The 21,900-nt window shown below is 44.4% G+C and overlaps 1 protein-coding gene across 2 annotated transcripts in view; it reads left to right on the top strand.

The window, feature by feature from the left end:
* Positions 1-1,623: 1,623 nt before the first annotated feature.
* The window catches only part of CERK (ceramide kinase), a 65,602-nt gene continuing 45,325 nt past the window's right edge, over positions 1,624-21,900 (top strand). The window contains exons 1-5 of one of the 2 annotated variants that reach the window (XM_006120418.4): positions 1,624-1,987; positions 13,720-13,824; positions 14,943-15,065; positions 19,282-19,407; positions 20,246-20,309. In XM_006120418.4, the coding sequence (XP_006120480.2) occupies positions 1,846-1,987; positions 13,720-13,824; positions 14,943-15,065; positions 19,282-19,407; positions 20,246-20,309 (560 nt within the window). In that variant the 5' untranslated portion in view covers positions 1,624-1,845. The remainder of the gene's footprint in view (positions 1,988-13,719; positions 13,825-14,942; positions 15,066-19,281; positions 19,408-20,245; positions 20,310-21,900) is intronic. The other variant, XM_006120417.4, reaches the window with a different exon arrangement.

Genomic DNA, 21,900 nt, shown 5'->3' with positions numbered 1-21,900 from the left:
ATGACCTGTGGACCAGCCCACTCCCCAAACTCTGCACTACTGACCCAGGTTACAACCCCCTCCCAGACCTCACACCTCCTTCTGTACCCCAATTTCCTATCCTGAACTCCCTTCTGCACCAGATCTCCATTCCAGATCCTACAGCTCCTCCATTAATATCATGGAAGAGTGGGGCTCTTGACCACTTACCAAATTCTTGGAGTGGCTGCCCCCATCAAAAATAACTGCCTGTCCCTGTGGTAGACCATGGGTTCCAGTTTACAAACTGATCCTGTAAGGCTTACACTACCTGCACCCAAGTACTAGACACTTTCTTGTTTAGCCATTTACTACTGCCCTCATTAATGTAAACTGATTTAAAGAAGACAGCACTCAGACATGAAACAGTTAACCAACTAATTCGGCTGTGAACATACATGACCTATATACAGAGACAAATGGGCAGCATTACTCAGCTGGTATAGTTAATCGTTACATAATTTAACACGCAAGCAATATTTGCATAGTACACCTGGTCCTGTCAGCAGATGTTAACCCTCTCCCAGCAGAATCCTGCCAGTTCTGCTGCTTTACCTAAGCAAATGGCTGTTTACCTCACCCGTGCATTGTTGAGAGACGAGAATGAGAGGGGGGAGGCGGTGCAGGGAAGACTCTTGGGAGCTATCTGAGATAGGAGCCTTAGATAGGAGCCTTAAGAGCACGCAAGCTGGGGTGAACTTAATAGTTTTGTTGGTGGTGTTGGTAAAGCCAGACTCAGGTAGAGATGGAATGTTTAACTGTACAAAAGTCTCAGAGGGGTAGCTGTGTTAATCTTTAACTTTAGAAATGAGTAGTCCTGTAGCACCTTGGAGACTAACAAAGTAAGTGTGTGTGTGTGTGTACGTACACACATACACACACAAAATCAGGCCCCATGTGCAGGCTATGTGTGGGAAGGGTGTGAAAGCATCCCACATGGTCCCTCAAGCATACTCCAGCAGATCAGGGGAAGGCAGGAGTGGCCTGCTGCCCAAGCCTCCCTCCCCCATGCTCTGGCCAGCAGGAAGGCTGGGGCTGATTTCCCCCCTTACTTGGGGAACCATAGGGGGTGCATTCACACCCTTGCACTCCACATTTACAAAAAAAACCCCCACACACTCACCAGAAATTCCTGCATACGAACTTGTATATATAGAGAGAGAATCATGGGCCAAACCCACTTCCTCGGGGAGTGGAGAGAAACATACACGGTTAGTCTTCAAGGTGCTACAGGACTACTAGCTGTTTAATATATAGATGTAGACTCATGAGCTTTCATGGGGAAACCCCACTTCTTGCACTGTGTGTCCCCACATACTGAGAGAGACATCTGCTCCCAGCACGGTGCAAGCATCCCAGCAGTGAGTGACCTCTGGGCTCTTCCTTTCGCATGCAGAGCAGGACCGCGCTCTGGCCACGCTCCGCTCGGACTGCGTGCAAGGGCGCGAGAGGAGGGACCTGGCGAGCCCGGGAGGCGTTGCAAGGCGACAACAGGCAGGGCCAGATGCTGGGAGTTGCAGGCGGCGCGCAGCCCGACGCCTGGTCACGAGCCGACTGGTTTCTCCCTTCGGGTGGGGTCGCGGCTGGGTTGCACCTTCCAGCTGGTGCCTGGCAGACGGCGAGGCTGCCTCCCCTCCCCCACCCCGCCCCGTCGGTGATTTGCATACGTGCTGACGTTGCCGCCCCGCCCCCGGGCAGTAGCCGGTTAGCGGTGAGGCTGGGCCCCGTTAGCCGCTGGCTGCCGCCATCCCGGTGTCCGCTAGCGGGGCGGCTCCTCCGGCCCTGGCCATGCGTCGCGGGGCAGCCGTGCCCCGGCACTGAGCGCCCATGGAGGAGCCCGTGGGCGGCCGGCGGCGGCGGCCCCGGCTCGTCTCCTCGCTGGCGCTCGGGCAGCGCGCCTGGGAGGTCACCTTAGAGTGGGAGCGGGGGCTGCTGTCCTGGCGGGATCCGCAGCCTCGCCGGCGCGGCGGTGAGTGAGGGGGCCCGGCGGGAGGGAGGGGCTCTGACGGTAGCGGGGCGCTGACGGGCTTGGGCGGAGATGGGCGGGGCTCCGGGGGAGGGGGAGGTTGCCTGGCAGGGGCTGTGGGGCGGGGGTGTAGTAGGGGACGCTGGCGACGCTCTGGCAGTGGTGGGGGCTACGTGGGGTGCGGTAGAAGGGGCTCTGCGCTGTGCGAGGTTGTATGGCTGGAGGGGCTATGGAGGTTGACATAGGATGCACCTGTTGTTGTCTGCTTGGGCCCTTGCCGTCACTGGCATGCACAGGAGGTAACCGCATGATGATCAGGCACCTTTTCCGATGTCCAGCCACCTCTGTGGTAAAGGAGGCAGACCAGTGAGCAGTCCTGTACAAGCTCTTGTGAACAGTTCTGCTGAACGAACATATCGTTTCAAAGGTTCCTGCTCTTTTCTCTCGCTGTGAACACAGATAAGCAATGGTCTTTTCTGGAGGAGTTCTTTGTAGTGGGTAGTGTTTAACCCACTATGCTATATTTGGTGCATTATTTATTAGGAGCTTCTTGAGTACTACTGAAAAATAGATTTTTTAAAAAATTGAGCAGTACACAGTAGCTTTTATGTCATCCGTTACACTTTGTTAATGGTTTAAGCAGCAGATGACATGCTGTGAGCAAAATAGGAAAGCCATATATTTAGGGCAGGACTTTAGGGGGCACCAGATTAAATAGCTGGTGGGAATTAATAGTAAAATAGCTTTGCGGACTTCTGCTCTTGAGTTTTTTCACTAAGTAACTTCATAATTATGGGAAATGCTGCATGCATAGACTTTGGACCACATTTATTAAAATCCTCATAATCTGACAAGGCCTTAGTAAGGGATTTTTCTCACCCTTACCCCACCCCTCCTCAAAAGTTTATCAGTAGATACAAGGCCAGCTGTGCATAATTTTGTTTCTGAGCATTCTATAAAAATAGTAATAGCTGAAAAAGTTCCAATTTTTTATATATGCAGGAGACTATTAGTCACTTTGAGAGTGATCGTAGTTGTGTAATTTAGCTGTAATATGTGATCACAACTAGCAAGTCTAACATCAGACTATTAACATAGTCAAGCCACAACTTAATACATTTATCACATCTGAGATGTCAGGAAAAACTTCATCAGTGAAATAGTGTATTTTCAGCTGAAATGTTCTCTCTGTGTGTTTGCTGAGCTGACTACTTAATAATTCCAGTATTTCTCAAGTATGCTTTCCTCTTAAGTGTAAAGATGGTAGTTGCCTGGTGTTTTGAGGCCTCTAAGTTACTATGACAGCATAACTAAGGGTCAAGATCAGGGGAGGGCAATAATTTTAGAAGGGGGGCCACTTCACAGATTTTTGAAGTGGCCCCAGCCTGCCTCAGAAGCTGGCTGGTCCAGGACACTTCCATGCTCCTCCACCCACAGTCCCTGATTGGCCTGGGGGCATGGGGAGTGTGTAAAGACTTTTCCCCCAGGCAGCTAGAGAGAACCGCTAGCTGTTCAGAACGCCCTGATGACAAGAGGAGACTTTGTGCTTCCCTGTCCCCAGGTCTTGATTGTCCTGGTGGTGTGGGAGCGGCAGGGTGACCCCAGGTTGGATCAGCCCTCTAGACAGACTGGATCCAGCTCACTGAAGCTCTTTTCCCCAACCCTGGTCAAGATCCTGTTGTGCTGGGTGCTATGCTCATGTAATAAGATTGTCTCTGCCACAAAGACTTATGGGTCTTAGGCTAAATCTTGCTAGTCATATCGCTGTGCCTATACAAATGTCTAGCTTCATGGTAATCGGTACTAGGGATGTTAATATGTGTTTATTTTGGTATTTATTTGGTTTATGTTGGAAGTTTTCAGCTGTTTCACGTTTACACATGGGAGTGGAGGGGTTCTGCAGGAGTTGGTGCACATGGGGACCTGGCTTAACTTCAGACTTAGGGTACACATTCAGTTCACTGGAAGAAAAGTGTCTGACAAGTTTGAAGAAATTTGATGTTAGAAATAATGGAGTAATCTTTTTTTGGAAACCTCCTGAATGGGAAAGGTATAAAATTTCCTTTTAGATGTTACTGTAGTGCGCATAGGTAAGACTATGATTTAGTCATGGATAGGTCCCAGGCTGTGAATTTGTTCGCCTGTGACCTATCTGTGGACTTTCACCCCAAATATAACTGACTACATCTTAGATGGGGACTCCAGGGCACTTCCTTTTAGGGTAGAGGTGGAGGAAAGCCACCACTTGGGATGGTGGGGAGCTGCCCTGGTTGTCCATGGAGCAAGTTGCAGCAGTGAAGTGGCTGTCCTTTGGGGACAAGCTCAAAGATCTGGAGTGGCAGTCCCAGGGGCTGGGCAGAGTGCAGAAGTCATGGCAGTCACAGAATCCATGATTTCCACCTTTATGATAGGCATGCAATGCAACCTTATGCACACATAGTGTTTCGCCCCTTTTGCAGTGTCATGTTTATTTTAACAGTTTTATTTATCTCAAGACGTTTGTGGTCCTTCTTATCACCCTAACTGCTCCATAGTCTTTAATATGTTGCTCCTCATAATAGTTCTGGGAAGTAGGCAAGTACTTTTATTCCCATTTCAGTGGCTGGGTGGAGAGACTGACATGAGAATAATGAAGTGATTTGACATGGTCACACGAAGTCAGTGGCAGAGTGGCATTGAAGCTAGCTATCTCAAGTCCCATGTTAGTGCCCTGACCATTAAATCATTCTTACATGCTGAGTTATGTTTTTGCTGCATTTAAAAATAACTGAATATATTTTTGTCCACATATTATAATGTGATTTTTCTTTCCCTCTCATCTTGAGGCAAAAAACTGACTAAGAAAGCAAATTTAGTGCACATATTTCAGGAAATTAAGTTATGTGATCAAGCACTCTTTGGAAGAGTGCAAATCTAGAGTGACACCTATATTGTGAGCTCTTTGGGTGTAGGGACTGGCTTTTTATGTGTATCTGTACAGTGCCTACCACAATAGAATTTTTACTGTAGCTAGTACACTACAAGTAATTAGTCTGGATTTACATTGATCAGACTTACGGTTTTCAGTCTTTGGCTGAAATTGTATGAATTTAGCAAATGAATTATACACTGTACATACTGTGTGCACAAGGGAACACATGGTTGTGGGAACCTTATTAGTTAACTTTAACTCTTACTCAACTTTTGTATTAATATATATATATTTTTATTTAAAATTAACAAGTTTTTGTTTAGATACAGTGCCAGACTTACAGAACACAAATTAATCCTCTACAAAAGTAGCATGCCTCGGTACAAACCAGGCCGTACTTAATGTAAACATTATTCTTGAAATAGAAATAAATGGTGAGTAATATTTGTCAGGTATCAAAGATTTTTTTGTATCAAAGATAATTATTTTTGTGTTAAAGTGTCCCTTTAAATGTCCTAATTAAGAACTATCTGTATAATAAATCTATTACACACTAAACACTTTATCGTTAGCAGTTTCATATTTGCTAATGTAAACATTTGGCACAACATTTAACACCTAGATTTGTTAAATCTGTATTGTAAACTTGGTTTTAATTGCAGGACTGACACTTTATTGTAAATTCTGACTTTTTTTTTATACACCTTGCCAGACATTTGACTTAATAGCAAAGTTCTTTCTTCTCTGTTGAATGTACTGTTGTATGAAGTTGACTTTAAAAAAAAAAAAAAAAAAACAGGAAGTGAAGGCCTGGTCTGTAAACAGAAACGAAACTGTGCAGACCTATCTTTATGCCACTTACATAGGTTCAATTGAATTGTTTTAGCAAGGTAGTTACATCATCAGGGCAAAATGTAAGTGTAAACGCTTACATAATTAGTTGATGTAAGCTGCTTTGCATTGACCCAACTGTGTCATGCACACTAGGCCTAATGGTACATCTACACAGTAATGTAAGCCTGTGGTGACTAGGAATTGAACCAGCTGACCTACATCAGGGAACCGTGGCCTTGAGCATTTACGTTGTATTTTAATCCTAGATTTTGAATTATCTAATCCTATGCTCAAACCTAGGGATCTGGCACACAGACCTGAGTCCAAGTAAATATATTGCATAGTGCCATCCCCCACTGAGCCACCTACCGAGCCACCCTCATCTGGACCTTACAGAGGGTTCTGTTTTATGTAGGAATGAGCCCCATGCATACAGAGCCCCCTGCTGAGCTGCCTGCACCCACATTGTCTGACACAGAACCCTCTCATCCCACATCTGGATCTCACAATACTAAGCCTTCCATATTTGGAGCCTTTTGGGCTGGCACTGCTTGCCCACACGTGCTGCACCTGGCATGGAGGAACAGGGCTTTGGGGTATTTCTGGAGCTGGATTGGCTCTTAGGTGTATTCTCAGTACAGAGTTTATCCTAGAGTGGGACTGCAGCATGCTCTCCCACCTCCTTCCAGCTAGTGGCCTGTGCTCCCTAGTACCATGCTGGAACTTCCACATTTATTTATTGACATGTACAATTTACAAATATTTTGTGTGCAATTTGTTCCCTTAGGAGCAAATTTGAGAAGGCTTTATCCTGAATTACCATAGGCTCTCTGCCAGTAGGCTGAGTCACGTTACCCATGTGTTCTTGTTCTGAGGACATTTAGGGCACCAGCCTCTAGGGCTGTCAGGCTATTAAAATGGAACTTTGCCATTTTTTTTTAAACTAGGTGATCAGTTAAGGTGTGGTTCTTTTCCAATTTTTTTGTTTTGAAATTTGATGTAAAATGTAGGTTTCACAGTAACACCCCTCTCCCCAGATTGTCTGCTGTAAAGCCAATGAAGTGCATCCTCAAGCAGGAGCAGTGAGTTCTATAGGCCCAGGGTACTTGGGTTCCACCCATGTCCCAGTACACCACCTCAGAACATCCCTGCCGACTGCCTCACCTGATAACTAACCTGTACCTTGCCCTTCCTACAGAAAGCAGCTTTGCTCTGAGTATTCTCCCTTGCTGGCTGCTGGTGTGTCAGCCTGGCTGTACTGAGTATACTTAAATAAGTTCTGTGTAGACAGTGCCAAATTTTGAAATAAGTGATTTCAAAATAAGATAACGCAATTTGCGTAGTTCAAATTGCATATCTTATTTTGAGCTATGGGTGCAGTGTAGATGCACCCTCATGTGCCTGTTTTTCTTGTGTGTCTCAATGAAATAATTGTTTTCTTTTGATATAAAGAGAAAGCAAAGAGAATATGAAGTACTGTCACTTGTCAATATGGCATAAAATGTGAATTTGTAAAGCAATAAGTAACATACCCTATTTTCTGACCTTGTTCTTGAAATGGGTATATCTATAAAGAAACACTCTGAACTTCAGTTACATCAGGCAATTATCCTAATGTCATTCTGAAAGGCTGATGAGGAACCAAAGGATTGGCAACACAATAGTAACCAGTGTTCATCACATTTTTCTGGTGCTTGTGTATTTAAACATGCATTTGTCACAGTTTTAAGCTAGCTAGGCTCATATCCCCTCCTCCTTCTCCCATCCCATCCCCCAGCCCAGGAAGGGGGCTCCCCTTCAGGTTTCCAGCTCCAGGTTATCACTTCTCCTGGGAGAGACTGGTGATACTCTCCCTCCTGACCAGGGATTTTAAGGCTCTGTGGCTCCGTGCCTGACACTGTGATATCCCCAACAAGCCAGATTGCCTAAAAGGACAGTGCCTGCATTTACTTTCCCTCCTCTGGTTATGAGTAATGTGTTGACCCAACTTAAGTTACCACTCAGTTCTCTTTGAGAGAGCAGTTATTCTTAAGATAAAGGAATTGGAAAAAACACATTAAGGATCCTATACACATGCTTACAGCTTAAGAGATTACCCCCAACTCCAATCTAGAGCTCTGCTAAGCTGCCCTTCAAAACCCACAACTGGATTTTCACCATGGCTTTTAGATCCTGAACAGAGTCTGCACAGGTTATCCATTTCTTTACATAAGGTTTAGGCTTTTGAATTTGTCCTTCTGCTAACGTGTAATTGGCAGACAGTATCTCTACTAAGGATGTTAAAGACTAGTCGACCACCCAGTAAGCAAATGCTTATCGGATAGTCAGTCAACTAGTTGATTTCCCCCTCCCCGTTGCTGCCTCTATCAGATATTCAGCAAAGGAGGAGGGAAGAGGAGGTACTTCAAAGGGCAATGCCGCACAACTAGCACTTTGGGGCTCAGCTGTGTGGCACTGCCCTTTGAAGTACCCCCTCTTCCCACTGGGGACTCTTGTACATTTCAAAGCTGGCATACCCAGGTGCAGCCCAGAGCCAGCAGGACTTCCCACTGGCCCCAGGCTGCACAGGGTGTTCTGCATTCCTCCTTTGAAATGTACAAGAGCCCCAGTGGGGCTCTCCCTCGACTACTTGTTTAGTAAATTAACTGCTATTTAACATCCTTAGTCTCTACAGTGCATAGCTTCAAAAGTCTGGATTTTAGCATAACCAGAGTTGGGGAAATTACATTACTCTATGCCTAAGAAATCCTCTTAATACTAGGTGTCCAAAAAGTCCATATTTCTGTGGCAGGAAATTGTTGTGCCTGTTACAGTGTAATCTAAAGTAATATTCTGATTTAGAATTCATCTTTTAATATTCATAATTCACTAAAATATGTATTATTACTTTATGTTATGATTGATTACCTGTTGTGTTCCCTCCCTCTGAGGCATCTGGTATTGACCACTGTCAGCAGACAGGATTGTGGGCTAGATAGACCTTTGGTCTGACCCAGTATGGCTGTTCTTATGTTTAGAAATATTAAAAAGACAAGTGTCAGAATATGCTGTTAGATATACAGTGGACTTTTCAACACACTATTCTATGAGTTTTCACGTGACAAAGGAGTTTTTCTGAAGCAACACTGACTCTATCTTGAGACTTATGTTGTAGAGTATGTAAAATTAAAAGTAGGACATGAGTCTTTATGGAATGAATCCTCTTAACCGAGAAATTGTGTCTTACTAAGTCTTGAATAGGTCAATCATGAAACCTTATACATGCAATATATATCATTCTGTTGCTTCCACAAGGGAAGGGTGATTTTACTAGATTGTATTTGAACCTTGCTTTCTTTATTAAGCTTCAACAATAGATTCTATGTCCGCTGAATCTTGATACAGATGGGAGTGCATGTGTGGGGACTCAACTAGATGGGTGTTTAAAGTTCATTCAGCTAGGATGAACTTTTAGGGCTAGTCTATGTTACATGAATGCAGCTGCACCACATCTGGTGAAGACATGCTATGCCAAGGGAAGAGCCTCTCCTACTGACATAACATGATGTGAACACCGTTTACATTAATGTAACTTGCATGGTTCACGGAGTTGCTTTTTTATATCCTTGAGCAATGTATGTTCTGTTAACTTAAAAGGTAGTCTATAAAAGCCCATAATAAACTTCATTGTACATATAGGGACTGATATTGATCTCACAGCAGTGTAAACAGTAGTGAACTCCTCTATGGTGGCACAGTCTAGTGTAATACTGTTATGGAGATACATGGAGTTAGTAGACTTGGAATGTGGATTATTTTCAAGGGGAATAATTGTTCCACAATTCTCAGAGGGTTGCCGTACTATTTATTTCTCTGGGTGGGTTTTTATGGTTATATTTCAGGCTGTTGGCAGGTAAGTCGTTCTGTTTTGGGTCAGGGAGGGCTGTTTTTTTTTTTTTAAGTAAGATTCAATGAAAGAGCAGCTAGTCTCTGTAAATAGGCACCCAAATATGAATGCTCAGGGCAAACTACAAAAGGGGAGGGAATAGAGTGCAATGGACAAGGATTCTAGGCTACTGTTTGTTTGACCATATGTTTTCCCCACACTGTTGTATTGGAAGAGTGAAGTGAGTCCCTACATTCATCTCGGTAACATTTGTCCATCGATATTTAGTGTGGTAACTTTCCAAAACCATATGGAAATATTCTCGGTATTAGTCTCCATCTTGAGCAAGTATTGGAGAAGGGAGAGCTGGAAGTTTACCTCTCTCATGGAGTACATTTTTCTTAACTTCATTAACGTTGGTGCAGTCTTCTCCTGTCAGGACAGTGTGCCTGTCTGGTACTAGTATTATAGTAAGGGCATAAATTATATAGTCTTCCTAGAAGGAACTGCAATTTCTCAAATCCTAGTTAAAACTAAGGATTCACCAGTAATGAATAAGCAGTTTTTGTATGGAATTTTCAAGATACTTTTCATCACCCTCACTGGTGCTTCCCAGACAAAGACAGAAGTGAAACCCACGAGTGAAGAGTTATTAATGCAGGCCTGTACGCAGGAGGGGTGTGAAGAGTGCAAACCCATCTTCCCTCCCCCACTGTCCTTCATGGTCCGCCATGGGGCTGATTCTGGCTGGTATGGGACAGGCAGCAGTGACGTGCTGCCAACCTCCCTCCATGCTCTGGCTGGCCAGGGAAAAGCACAGGTAGCAAGCTGCCCCAGCCTCCGTCCCCTGTGCTCTGGCCAACCAAGGGGAAGTCTGGAGCTGATTTTCCCCCGTTTCTCTCCCCGGAGAGAGGCCAGGGGTGAGGCTGGACCGTGGGAGCGGTGCAGCCAGCAGCCCCTCCCATAGCCCGCACCCTCTCCTCCCCCCACAGAAATTCCTGTGTACCAACCTGTAATGTCCTTACCCTCTTTTAAATAATTAACTTCTATATAGAAAGACTATGCAGATTAGTGTCCATCATACACTCCAGTAGCTTCACTAACTATTATTTAACTCTTCCCCCAAAATCTTGTACACAAGCCTACATATTGTTATACGGGTTGCTTGGAAGCTTTCCCTAATTCAGAGTATCTCTTGACTTCAGAGGTAGGCTAACTTGAAAGAACTATGAACTCCATTTTTCTTTTGAAAATGCCAGTTATATTAGAATCTCTGGTTTGAATGTAATCTTAGTGTATTTTTGAGCATTCTTTGTGTAGCACAAGCTTGAGGAGAGACTGAGGGAGAAGCTGTGACAGAGCAATTAAAAGGATAACTAGGAAACCAGGGCTCCCACAATCAGATGGACTGTAAGGATAATGTGTCTTAGTCCTCCTGAGCCCCCAGATGCTGAGGCATTGTTCCAGAATCTAGGTAGTATCTCACTGCCAAGAAGGGTGTCTGGCGCACAGGATCTGCATCTGAAGAGTCTTCCTGAGACCGAAATTTAGGAACAGTGAATAATTGCTACCAGGATTCAAAAAGCTTAACTGCACGTGACAAAGAGCATTTGGAGCCCATCACAAGAGACTGATCTTTATCCAGAGAGTGGTTCTGGTCTAAGTTGTGATAAGTGTGGTGCAAAAATACAATTGGTATTGGCTGGCTGGCTGCTCCTGAATAACTTAGCATTTCCAGTTCAACTGACATACAAGTCCTAGGCTATGTCTAGACTACGTTCTATTTTCGAAAGAGGATATGCAAATTCGGTGGGAATTTGCATATCTTTTTCCGAGCTCCCTTTTGAAAGTGGATGTTTCGAAAGCGAAAGTAGTCTGGATGCATTTTGGGGGGGGGGGGGGAGGGAGGAGAACACTTTTTTGAAAAAAGCAATCTTCCTTAAAAATGAGGTTCACACATTTTTTTTGAAAAAGAGGGTTTTTCCCCCAAAAAAGCATCCAGACTACTTTCACTTTTGAAAGATCTGCTTTCGAAAGTGAGATATGGAAGACAAATTCCCGTGGAATTTGCATATCCTTTCAAAAATAGAATGTAGTTATACATACCCCTAGGGTTTAGACTCCTGAGAGGTGCCATTTCCCCTCTGACCTGCCATGTTGCTTGCTATCTTTCTCTAGAATGCTTAAATTAAACTCCCAAGATTGAGAACTAAGGAGATTTGTCAGGCAACATGTTCTTTGTAGCAGGTATGTCTCTGGAATTCTCTGTTGCCAGGAATACATCTGAGCCTAAGCCTGACCACATTCAGAAGGAATTGTGAAACTTGTCTATGGCTAGAGCACACCTGCCTGCAGCGCACAGGACCAGGGCCACCATGCGTAGGAGCTGTTCTAGCCAGATTGGAGCACCCCTGCTCACAGTGCGCTGCTCTGGCCAGGCTCTGTGTGGGCAAGGGCTGCTCCAGCCACACCCGCCTCTGTTTAAATGGTTAACTGTTTAAATCATTAAATGGGATTTTACATCCCTAGTGTAGATCTTTATCCATCATGCATGGCTTAGTGAAAAATCTCGGCTCAATGTACAGCTGCTGTTTAAAACACATGAAATATGAAGATTTCAGTAGATTTCATAAATATTATAAATGACCTTATATAAATCAATGATTTGATTTCATCTGAAGTACTGTGACCAGTTCTGGTCTCCTCATCTCAAAAAACTGGAGCAATGATGCGTGGAAGGGATTTAAATCTGAAGAGAAATTGAGACGACTGGAAATGTTTTGAAGGAGGTGAATAAGAGAACATGATAGAGGTATAGAAAAGGTTAATAGGATGCTTTTCTCATAATTAGCACAGCAGAGGTATCCTGTCATATTTTATCAAAAGTCCCCAGCACAGTCACCGTAAATTGATGCTCCCTGTGATTTTTATACTACTTCCCCCTAAGCCAGGGGTGGATAAGATATCTCCTGGCCAAGCTACCGGATCCAGCCCATGGACCCCTCTGCTGGAACCCTCAGCTGCTGCTGATTTAAGCACAGGGCTGCTCCATGTGTCTCTGTGCTCTGGAGGGAGGGGAAAACTTTGTGCGATATCCCTGCCTCCAGCCCAAGCCTAAGCTCCTATTAGCCAGAAACAACTAGTCAATAGAATCTAAGCAATTGGTCTGGGGGTGGGGGAGCACAAGCCCCTCCCCCCCCCATCTGCTCCAGAGCTGAATGGAGGGAGCAGCCTGTAGTTTTAAAAGATCCTGGGCTGCAGCAGTCAGGGAACCTTGCTTGCCTTTGGGGTGCTATAGGGATGCTGGCGGGAGACACTTTGGTAAGTGACTCCCAGCCAGAGCATGCCTCTGGCACTCCTGCCCCTCCCGCACCCATGTTCCCTCCTCCGGGTCACACCTACCTACCAGGTTGGGCCCTGTACATCCCCTCCAACACCCCATCCCCAAGCCACAATCCTCTCTGGCACCCAGAGCCTGCACCTCTGACCCAGGTCACAACCCCCTCCTTCACCCAAATTCTCTCTCAGACTTCACACCATCTCCTGCACCCCACTTCCTTATCTTGTGCACCCTTCTGCACTATCGTAGACCCTTCAACTCCTCCAAAGAAAAGTGTGATCCTTAACCACTTTCCAAAATCTTGGAATGGCCTTCAACCAAAAATTATTGCCCCACCCCTGCCCTAAGAACATGACTTTTAAAGTGTTAGTTGGTATGCAAGGATGAAAGAGGTCCATGCTCAAGGGGTTAGCAGAACAAGCCAGTCCCACACTCATTTCTGAGCAGTGACTCCTGCCCTTTTGGGTTGGGCCCATCTTCCCACTGTAGGCATTGGGACCTGATGCATGGGGTTTCAGTGCTACTCAGCTTTGGACTGTTTGCCCTTCTCTTAGGAGTGGGGAGGGAGAGAATTGATGGACACGTGTCTGGGAAAATTTTGGGTGACTGGTTTTGTGACCCTGTATTTCTGATTGGTCTTTGCTTGTGCATGGCTTTGCCAAATCTGCTTCTGATATTTACGTGCATAGTCTACATTTTATATGAAATACACATTTTACACTTCAAGTGTTGACTTTTAATATGTTTATATTAATGTTCCATTTCCGTATGCGTTGTTTGTACAGGAAATTGTTTTGTGCCTGCCTCTGAGATTATTGCTGTAGAAGAAACTGACAAGAAATGTACCAGTGGAAAATGGGAAAAAATGGCAAAGCCGCATGCTTTCACAGGTAGTGAAACAGCTCCTGGTTTTAGAATGCTACAGTAACTATTTAACTGTAATTATCTGTAGATATTTTAAAGAGGATTTGAATCTAGGAGATATACAAAGAGTTTTTATATACAAAGCTATTGTTAAAGATACTTTAAAATCTTTCTTTCATGTCTCATCTCCTCTTTGATTCCACAATGAAGTCATAACCCTTCTTAATAAGAAACAGATTGACAGAGCCAAGCGGGTATCCAGAAGTCACCTACTACAGGACAGACCCAAGAAAGAAAGCGACTGGGCATTACCTACAGCTTCCAGCACATCATCAAGGATAGGGGCGGGCAAAATACAGCCTGCAGGCTGGATATGGCCCACCCATGATATTTCGGGCCTCCAGTGTCCTGCAGCTTAGTGGGAATCTTGAGCAGGTTCCCTGTCTGCTGTTTCTTCCCCCCCCCCCCCCCCCACTCTGCTTAGATCGGCTGGCTCCTGGCACCAGAATATACATCTCTGCAATGAGACATCTCATGAGGAGGGTTGTCTCTGTGCTCTGCACTTTCCCCCAGCACAATCCTCCCAGCTCCCATTGGCCAGAAACTGAATGCTTAGTAATAGACCTGAAAGTTGCCATACACGAGCAAAAAATGTTCAAAACGAGACTGCAGCATGTAACTGCAAAGCTGGAGTTTATATACAAATTTTACTGTGCAAGATGAGGTCTGAATAGAGCCTGGGAATGTCTAGCTCATTATGAAAAGTAATTTTCCCCCCTTTTTGATACTCACCTTATCAGCGGCTGTTGGGAGTGAGCTACATCCACCCTGTTTGAATTGGCCTTCTTAGCATTGGTCGTCCGCATAGTAGTGTAACATTCCAGTCTTTGCGTGCGTGTGTGTATATATCCCTGCCAAACTTAAGTTTCTATTTCATGCCTCTGATGAAGTGTGCTGCAGCCTGCGAAAGGTTATGCCCAAATAAATTCGTTAGTTTTAAGGTGCTTCAGGATGACTTGTTTTTTCTGAAACAACTTAATTGTGGGGTTAAGAGACATAGCCATGTTAAGCACCTTTCAGACTTGTAATAAATACAGAATGTATAGATGTTTTTCTTTGTTTTTTTTTTTATATCTATATATAGTGTATTATGTGAAAAGAGCACAAAAACACCGCTGGCGGTGCAGAGAAGTAACATTTTGGTGCATTGATGAGCAACTATGCAACCAGTGGATACAGGCACTTAAAGAATTACTTGAGTTACAGAGTAAGTTATTTATATTACTGAAATATATAACATTAGTGTCATTTCTAATAATGTGGCTATCTTAAGGCTATCTTAGACCCACTCAAGGAGGTCATTTGAGAGGCCTGGGGGAGGCATGCTGCATTTGAACTAGCAAATGTCTGATTCTCCTTTGCCACAAGGAGACTTAATAGTCATTAATACCTATGGAAAGTGGATGTCCAACCATAACAGATCAAAATAGTAGGGTTTTTATCGATTTGTCCAAGTGTAAATGACTGTGTAAAGCATTGGGGAATGTGGGGCTTTCAGACTTTCCATACTATTGTAACTTTGAATGGACGAGAGGAGATATCTTTTTGCTGAGTGGATAGAAGTTTCTTTCAAATTTCTCAGTTGTCCGAGATCTAAAGAAACATCTGTTGGAAGGTTGAAACGGCTGGAAGATGGTGCTGTCCCTTCAGTACTAGAGGTCTCATGAAAGGGTAACTGCCCATTGGTGATTCCTGACACTCACTTGTGCCATAGGGAATGTCTAGACTACAGGGTTTGTCGACAGTATCTGTCGACAAAACTTCTGTCGACATAGAGCGTCTAGACACATTCAGTTCTGTCGACAAAGCAAGCTGCTTTGTCGACAAAACCCTGTAGTCTAGACGCAACCCTACAGGCAAGAACACCTTCTGTCGACAGAACTCTGTCATGCCTCGTAAAATGAGGTTTACCAGTGTCGACAAAACTGCTGAGTTCTGTCGAAGTTATGTCGACAGAACTCAGCGGTAGTGTAGACGCAGGTATAGTTTTGTCGACACACCCTTAGTCTCCTTCAAGAGGGACAGAAGGGTTGGAGCAGTTTTCCTTGTAAGCTGAGCACTTGAGCAGCCACTCAGGAGAGATTCAAATGCTACCCAGATGACTAGTGGATCACCTATAGCCAGCAGCATGTGTTTCTATTGCGAGTGCACATCTTCACCCTCCGGACCTGACTGGTCCCAAAGGAGGGATTTTTCCAGACCAGGTGAGGTCGTTTCAAATATCCAAATAAAATGTTACCTGACTGCCTAGCCCCAACCTAGTGCCTAACATTCTTTGATCCCCACCCCTACATCCCATGCCATTTGACCCATTCACTTTTGACACCATGCCAACACCCTCTTGCACTCTCACCCCACTATGCCCTCACCCAATACCCCTTTGTTCCCACTCCACTCCCACATGCCTCGGAGTGAGGCTGCCCCCCTTCGGAGTGTGGTTGTTACTGCCATATGGGCAGGGGAAGTGGCCCTCCTCCTTTTCACCACCTCCCTCCTCAAGTATGTCTTAGGCCCCTATGGGTGGGGAGGGAAGCATGGAGCCACCAGATGCTGCCGTTACCAAGGAGGGAGGGAGGCACCTCCTGCTCTGTTTCCTCAGCCACTGTGCTACTGGTGGCAAAAGCTTGGCCATTTTATTAATTACAATTATTAAGCTTGGCTGCTTAGTGCTTGGCCATTTTATTAATGTCTATTTCACGGGTGGCCAACCCACGCTCACGAGCCGCATGCGGCTCCTGATGGTACTGCTCAGGCTGGCTGCTCTATGCAAGGCTGCTCACAGCTGGGCCGCTCTGAGCCATATTCCAGCACATGTTCACACGTGAACACACGCTGGCTGGCCTGCTGCTCTGCTCACGGTTCCTCTCCCCACCACCTCCGCTCACAGTGTCCCAGCCAGTGTTTGTTCACACCAGCCCTCTGTGTTCAGTGTCCCAGCCAGCGGGTGCTCATGGACCACCGCTCTGCTCACAGCACTCCCACCCCATGCTCATGGCATGCCACCCAGCCTGCGCTCAAGGCTGGGGTGCACACATCCTTGCACCTGAAGGGAGATGCACGTGGCAGTAGCAGCAACGGCCCTGGCTCTGGGCCTTAGGTTAGAGCCGGGGAGGTGGGGCGGAGATTGGCTTGGAGTTGGGGGAGTGCCTGGCTCTGGGCAAGGGGAGGGGAGAGGGGATTGGGTTGAAGGGGGGGCATAGGAGTCAGCTCCAGCTGCTCAGGAAGCACTCAGCTGTCATGGGGAGTAAGGAGCAGAGCGTGCGCTTCCTGAGTAGTTGGAGCTGGCATGGTCCTGGGACTCCCACTTCTCCTCCCTCTCCTCACAGGCAGGTAGCAGGGGAAGGAAGTTGCTGGCATGCCACAGACCTAGCTGTTCAGGAAACGTGCCGGCTGTTTGGGAGCGGGGGAAGCAGCTCACATGCTTACTGAGACAACAAACCTGACAGTGCTGAAACATGTTGTGTTTGACATAATATTTTATTTCAAAATGAAACCTGGCCAACAAGCCCCTGCTTGAGACCAAACCCCCATCTGGCCTCAGCATTATAACACTCCTGCACCACTACCCCTAGACCCCAAACCTGAGCTCGTCATACACTGGAACCCCCTGTCCTGAGCCTCTCACATCCCCAGACTCCTGCACCACCACATCCCCAATCTTCTGCCACAACACTCCTGCACCATCCACACACTGCAAATCTGTGTCCTAAGGCCATCATATTCCCAGCCTTCCTGCCCTGAGCTCCTCACCTACCCCAACCCAAACTCCTGCAGCCTCACATCCACAAGCCTCTGTGGCTTGCTCAGCACTCCCACCCTCCACCTGACCCCAACACTCTCCACACTGGAGCCCCCTCCCTGAGCCAGCATCCCCTTCTCTCCTTTCTCCTGCACCCAAATTTCCTCCCAGAGCTTGCACCTCTCATCCCTTCTCATACCCAAATCCTTCATTCCCACTCCAGAGCCCCCACCTCCTGTTTCAACCCAGTCAGAGTGGCTCTTGTGCGAAATGTTCTGTAATGTTATTTTATCACTATATTTTGTGTACTATATATATATATATATATATATATATATATATATATATCTGCATAACTTAAATGAATTGCATGCACCTCTTTTCCTGGGGTGGCTGGGACACGCAGCTTTTAAAGAGTGCCCCTGGCATGGCATTTTTTATTTTTATGTATGTATGTATGTATTTTGCTCAAAATCTTCCACCTCCCCAGAGTACCGGCATCTACATGGATAGATATATACAAATAAATATATAATATGTGGCTCTTTGCACTCTATCCATTGCTATTTTGGCTCTTCGTCTCTAATGGGTTGGCCACCTCGGTCTATTTCGTTAAACTTGCCTTTTAAAAATAGGGGTAATAATCAATACCTCTATAGCACAGGTGGAGAACCTCAGGCCCAGGGCCTGGATGTGGCCCCTGGTTTGCCTGGATATGGCCCCCAAGGATCAGCCCTCCCTCCCACCTTGGGGAGTCTATGCTGTCACTTGCCCTCCTTTCCCCGCTGTCCCTCCACAGGCTCGAGCGTACAAGATGTACTACACTGTTTCGCCCCCTTCCCCCTTGGTTCTGGTTCAAGGGGAATGTGGGAAGTGTCTTTCTCTTCTCAGTTAAGGGGGTTTTGTGCGGCCCTTGACTAATTTTTCTGTGAGTCAGTGGCCCCTGACCCAAAAAAGGTTCCCAACTCCTGCTCTTTGAAATAAATTAATCAGTTAAGATCCAGTGTAAGTAAAATATAGTGACCCTAAAGCCCTCTAGCAGTAAAAATCATTCTCATTTAAGATGTCCAGTTGAATAGCCCTCTTGTGATAGGTGGTTTTGGGGTCAAATTGAAGTCCTTTCAACAAGACTTCAGACAGAAATGGTAGATATTCTTAGATTATATTGAGTTCAGATCTGCAGAGCATGTTGCTATAGATCAGAATACGATTTTTTCAAAATATACTTGCCACTTCTCTATCACATGGAGGATTATTCAGTTGGCTATTACTAATTCTATTCTTGTAATACCTTCCACACAAGGTTATTTCTATATTAATCTCACCCACTGGATGCATACAGTTTCTCTGATTATTGTTTACCAAAAAGAAGGCCATCTTAGCCTGTATCTAGTTATTTGTAGCTCTGATGCAATCATTGTTTAATTGTAGTGGATGGCAACATGAATGCAGAACTGCCTGACAGTAATATGAACTTCTGCTGCTCTTTCCATGTAAGAAGGAGCTCATTTAATCCTCATACCAAGGAGATGTAATAAAATCTGTTGTCCAAATTGCCTGTATTCAGTAACAAAATATTTTGAGTATGTATTTAAATATAATTTAAATTTGTTTTTCAGTTCTATGAAAACTGTCTTGTTTTTATACTAACAATGTGGGGTGTTCGTTTACTTTCCTCCCCCAGAATCTAGACCAAAACAGCTGCTTGTATACATTAATCCATATGGAGGAAAACGGCAAGGGAAGAGGATCTATGAACAAAAAGTGGCTCCATTGTTTAGTCTAGCTTCTATCTCAACTGATGTTGTTAGTAAGTAAAGTTAATATTCCACTTCAATCTTGTATTAAATATAAATTTATTTAAAGCAACTCAAGAAAATGCCTTTTACAGCTCAGCTTTCTGCAATAAGTGTATGAAATGGAATACAGGTTGAACTTCTCTAGTGTGGCATTCTCTGGCCTGGCAACATTCGTTGTCAAGCACAATTTTAGTTAGCCAGATGTCCACTTACTATGGATGTGGCTAAGTCTCCTGCCATCCCATAAAGTTTTACAGCCACCAATCCTGGCCCTCAGTGTTCTGTGCTTCTGTTTATCTCTAATTCACCCATAAACATCTAAGAATCCAGTAAGCAGTGGATTTGTTAGTAATGTTGCTAGACAATATTGACCTCCCATGGTTCAGCAAATTCTCTGTTTCGGCACCGGTCAGGTCCTGAGAGGACTGGACTAGAAAGGTTCAACCTGTAGTAACTGCTTTTTAATGTAGCCCTGCAATTACAAATGAGTAGTATAGCAATGCACCATTTATGTACATGAATTTTTCAGTTTCCTATATATATATTTTTAAAGTAAGCTAAGACGTAATTTTGCTTTCTGCTTGTATGGAATGTAGTTGACTGTTGGTTTCAGGGTGTTAGACAAGGTTACTGAGGGAATATCTTTTAATAGACCAACTTCTGTTGATGAGAGGTCCAATAAAAGATAGTCTTTCACCAACCTTGTCTCATGTTTTCTATTTGACAGCCACATTCATGTGGTATTTTGTTTTTGGAACTTACGAAACATTACATGATAAGTTTATGAAACTTAGCTTAATAGGAAGGCTTGAATAAATAAGTTTGTTTGTTTTTTGTTTTTCTCCATAGTAACTGAACATGCTAATCATGCTAAGGATAACTTATTTGAAGTTAATGTATACAAGTATGATGGGTAAGTGATTTAATTCACATTACCTTACATGTTTGTTTTTCCAGGAATGTGTAGTTTTAATTTCTGGAGAAGAGAATATTGTAACAAGATAGTTTATGGTAATTTGGAAACTTTGAAATCATTACAATAAACTGTAGTGTAGCAAAAGTAATTGCCTTAATATTGTTATCTTTTGTGACCAACCCTCCCTCAAAAAGTGTAGTACACAGCACTGAAGACACAACACCCTGTCAACAATGAGACAGCGTATACCTATGCTATTGGCGTGCGTCTCTTACCACATGATTCCAAACATGTACTACTACATAAGCCACCGAGAGAAGGGATAAAAGTTCAATTTATAAAAACAGAAAAAAATAGTAAATAGAGCTGTTCAATTCATACTTAGTGGATGCTTTTTGACACCCAAATGACTGCTTTATTGAATAATTTGTGACATATAAGGAGTAAATAACAGACATGATATATATTATGAGAGAGACATGGAATTAAATACATAACATACAGTAATGCTATTTGCAACTCTCCAAGCCCTAGATTTAAATAAAGATAGACCTGGGGGAAAACTACAATGGAAAAAAGTCAGGGTTACTCTTAAGTTTAAATAGCTAAACAGTTACATGTGTGGGCATACACAACACCAACAGTCAGAGCACCATCTTAACCCTCTGTCTCTCTAACTTCAGAGGCAGTGGACCATGATAGAGACTGACCTTTGCTTTCCTTGCCTTGAGCACCATCCCTGTGTAATATGGGTGCATCACTAGAAGCCATGAAATCTCAATCAGGTGTAAAGCTGAGAAGGGACAGAAGCTGCAATTCCATTGCCAACTCTCACCATATGTGGTATTTTATTTAAAGCATCAAAGCTTTCCCTTTAAATAAAAGTGTGTTATTTTTGATCCTCATGGTTGTGGCACAAAGCTTGAAAATATGATCTGAGTTAACCTCAAAGGTTCCAAAACTGGACATTAAACAGAAAGCTGCCCAAAGCTATTATTTTAAAATCTCATAATTTTAAGCTACAGGCAGTCCCCGGGTTACATGGATCCGACTTACATCGGATCCCTACTTACAAACGGGGTGAGGCAACCCCGCACTAGCTGCTTTCCCCCAGTAGACCAGGGAGACGCAAAGCTAGCGTCCCCCTCCCCCAGCAGACCAGGGAGATGCGGAGCGGCTTTTCTCAGCAGACACCTCAGCTTGAGAATAAAGGACTGAGGGAAGTGAGATGTGGGAGAATAAAACTGAGCTCTGGAGAAATGTTTGGCTAGAGTTTCCCCTACAATATGTACTAGTTCCGACTTACATACAAATTCAACTTAAGAACAAACCTACAGTCCCTATCTTGTACGTAACCCGAGGACTGCCTGTATATCCCCAGAGAAAATAACGCCCAATATTTGTTCAAATACTTACTTTAAAACGAGTCAGGTGTCCTTTTATATACAGTCATCTTCTTATTCCTGAATATCTCCATTTTATCTCTCTAACATTAGATTTTAATTGGAACTCCTTTCATACGGCTAAGAGAAAAGTCCAAGCTATTTAAACAAAACAAGACTAAAAAAGAGGCAAAAATAGTTCAGTG

This window comes from Pelodiscus sinensis, chromosome 1 (genome assembly GCF_049634645.1).
Source record: "Pelodiscus sinensis isolate JC-2024 chromosome 1, ASM4963464v1, whole genome shotgun sequence".
Taxonomy (NCBI): Eukaryota; Metazoa; Chordata; order Testudines; family Trionychidae; genus Pelodiscus; species Pelodiscus sinensis.
The sequence above is the reverse complement of the archived record's forward strand: the minus strand, read 5'-3'. Positions and strand labels throughout refer to the sequence as shown.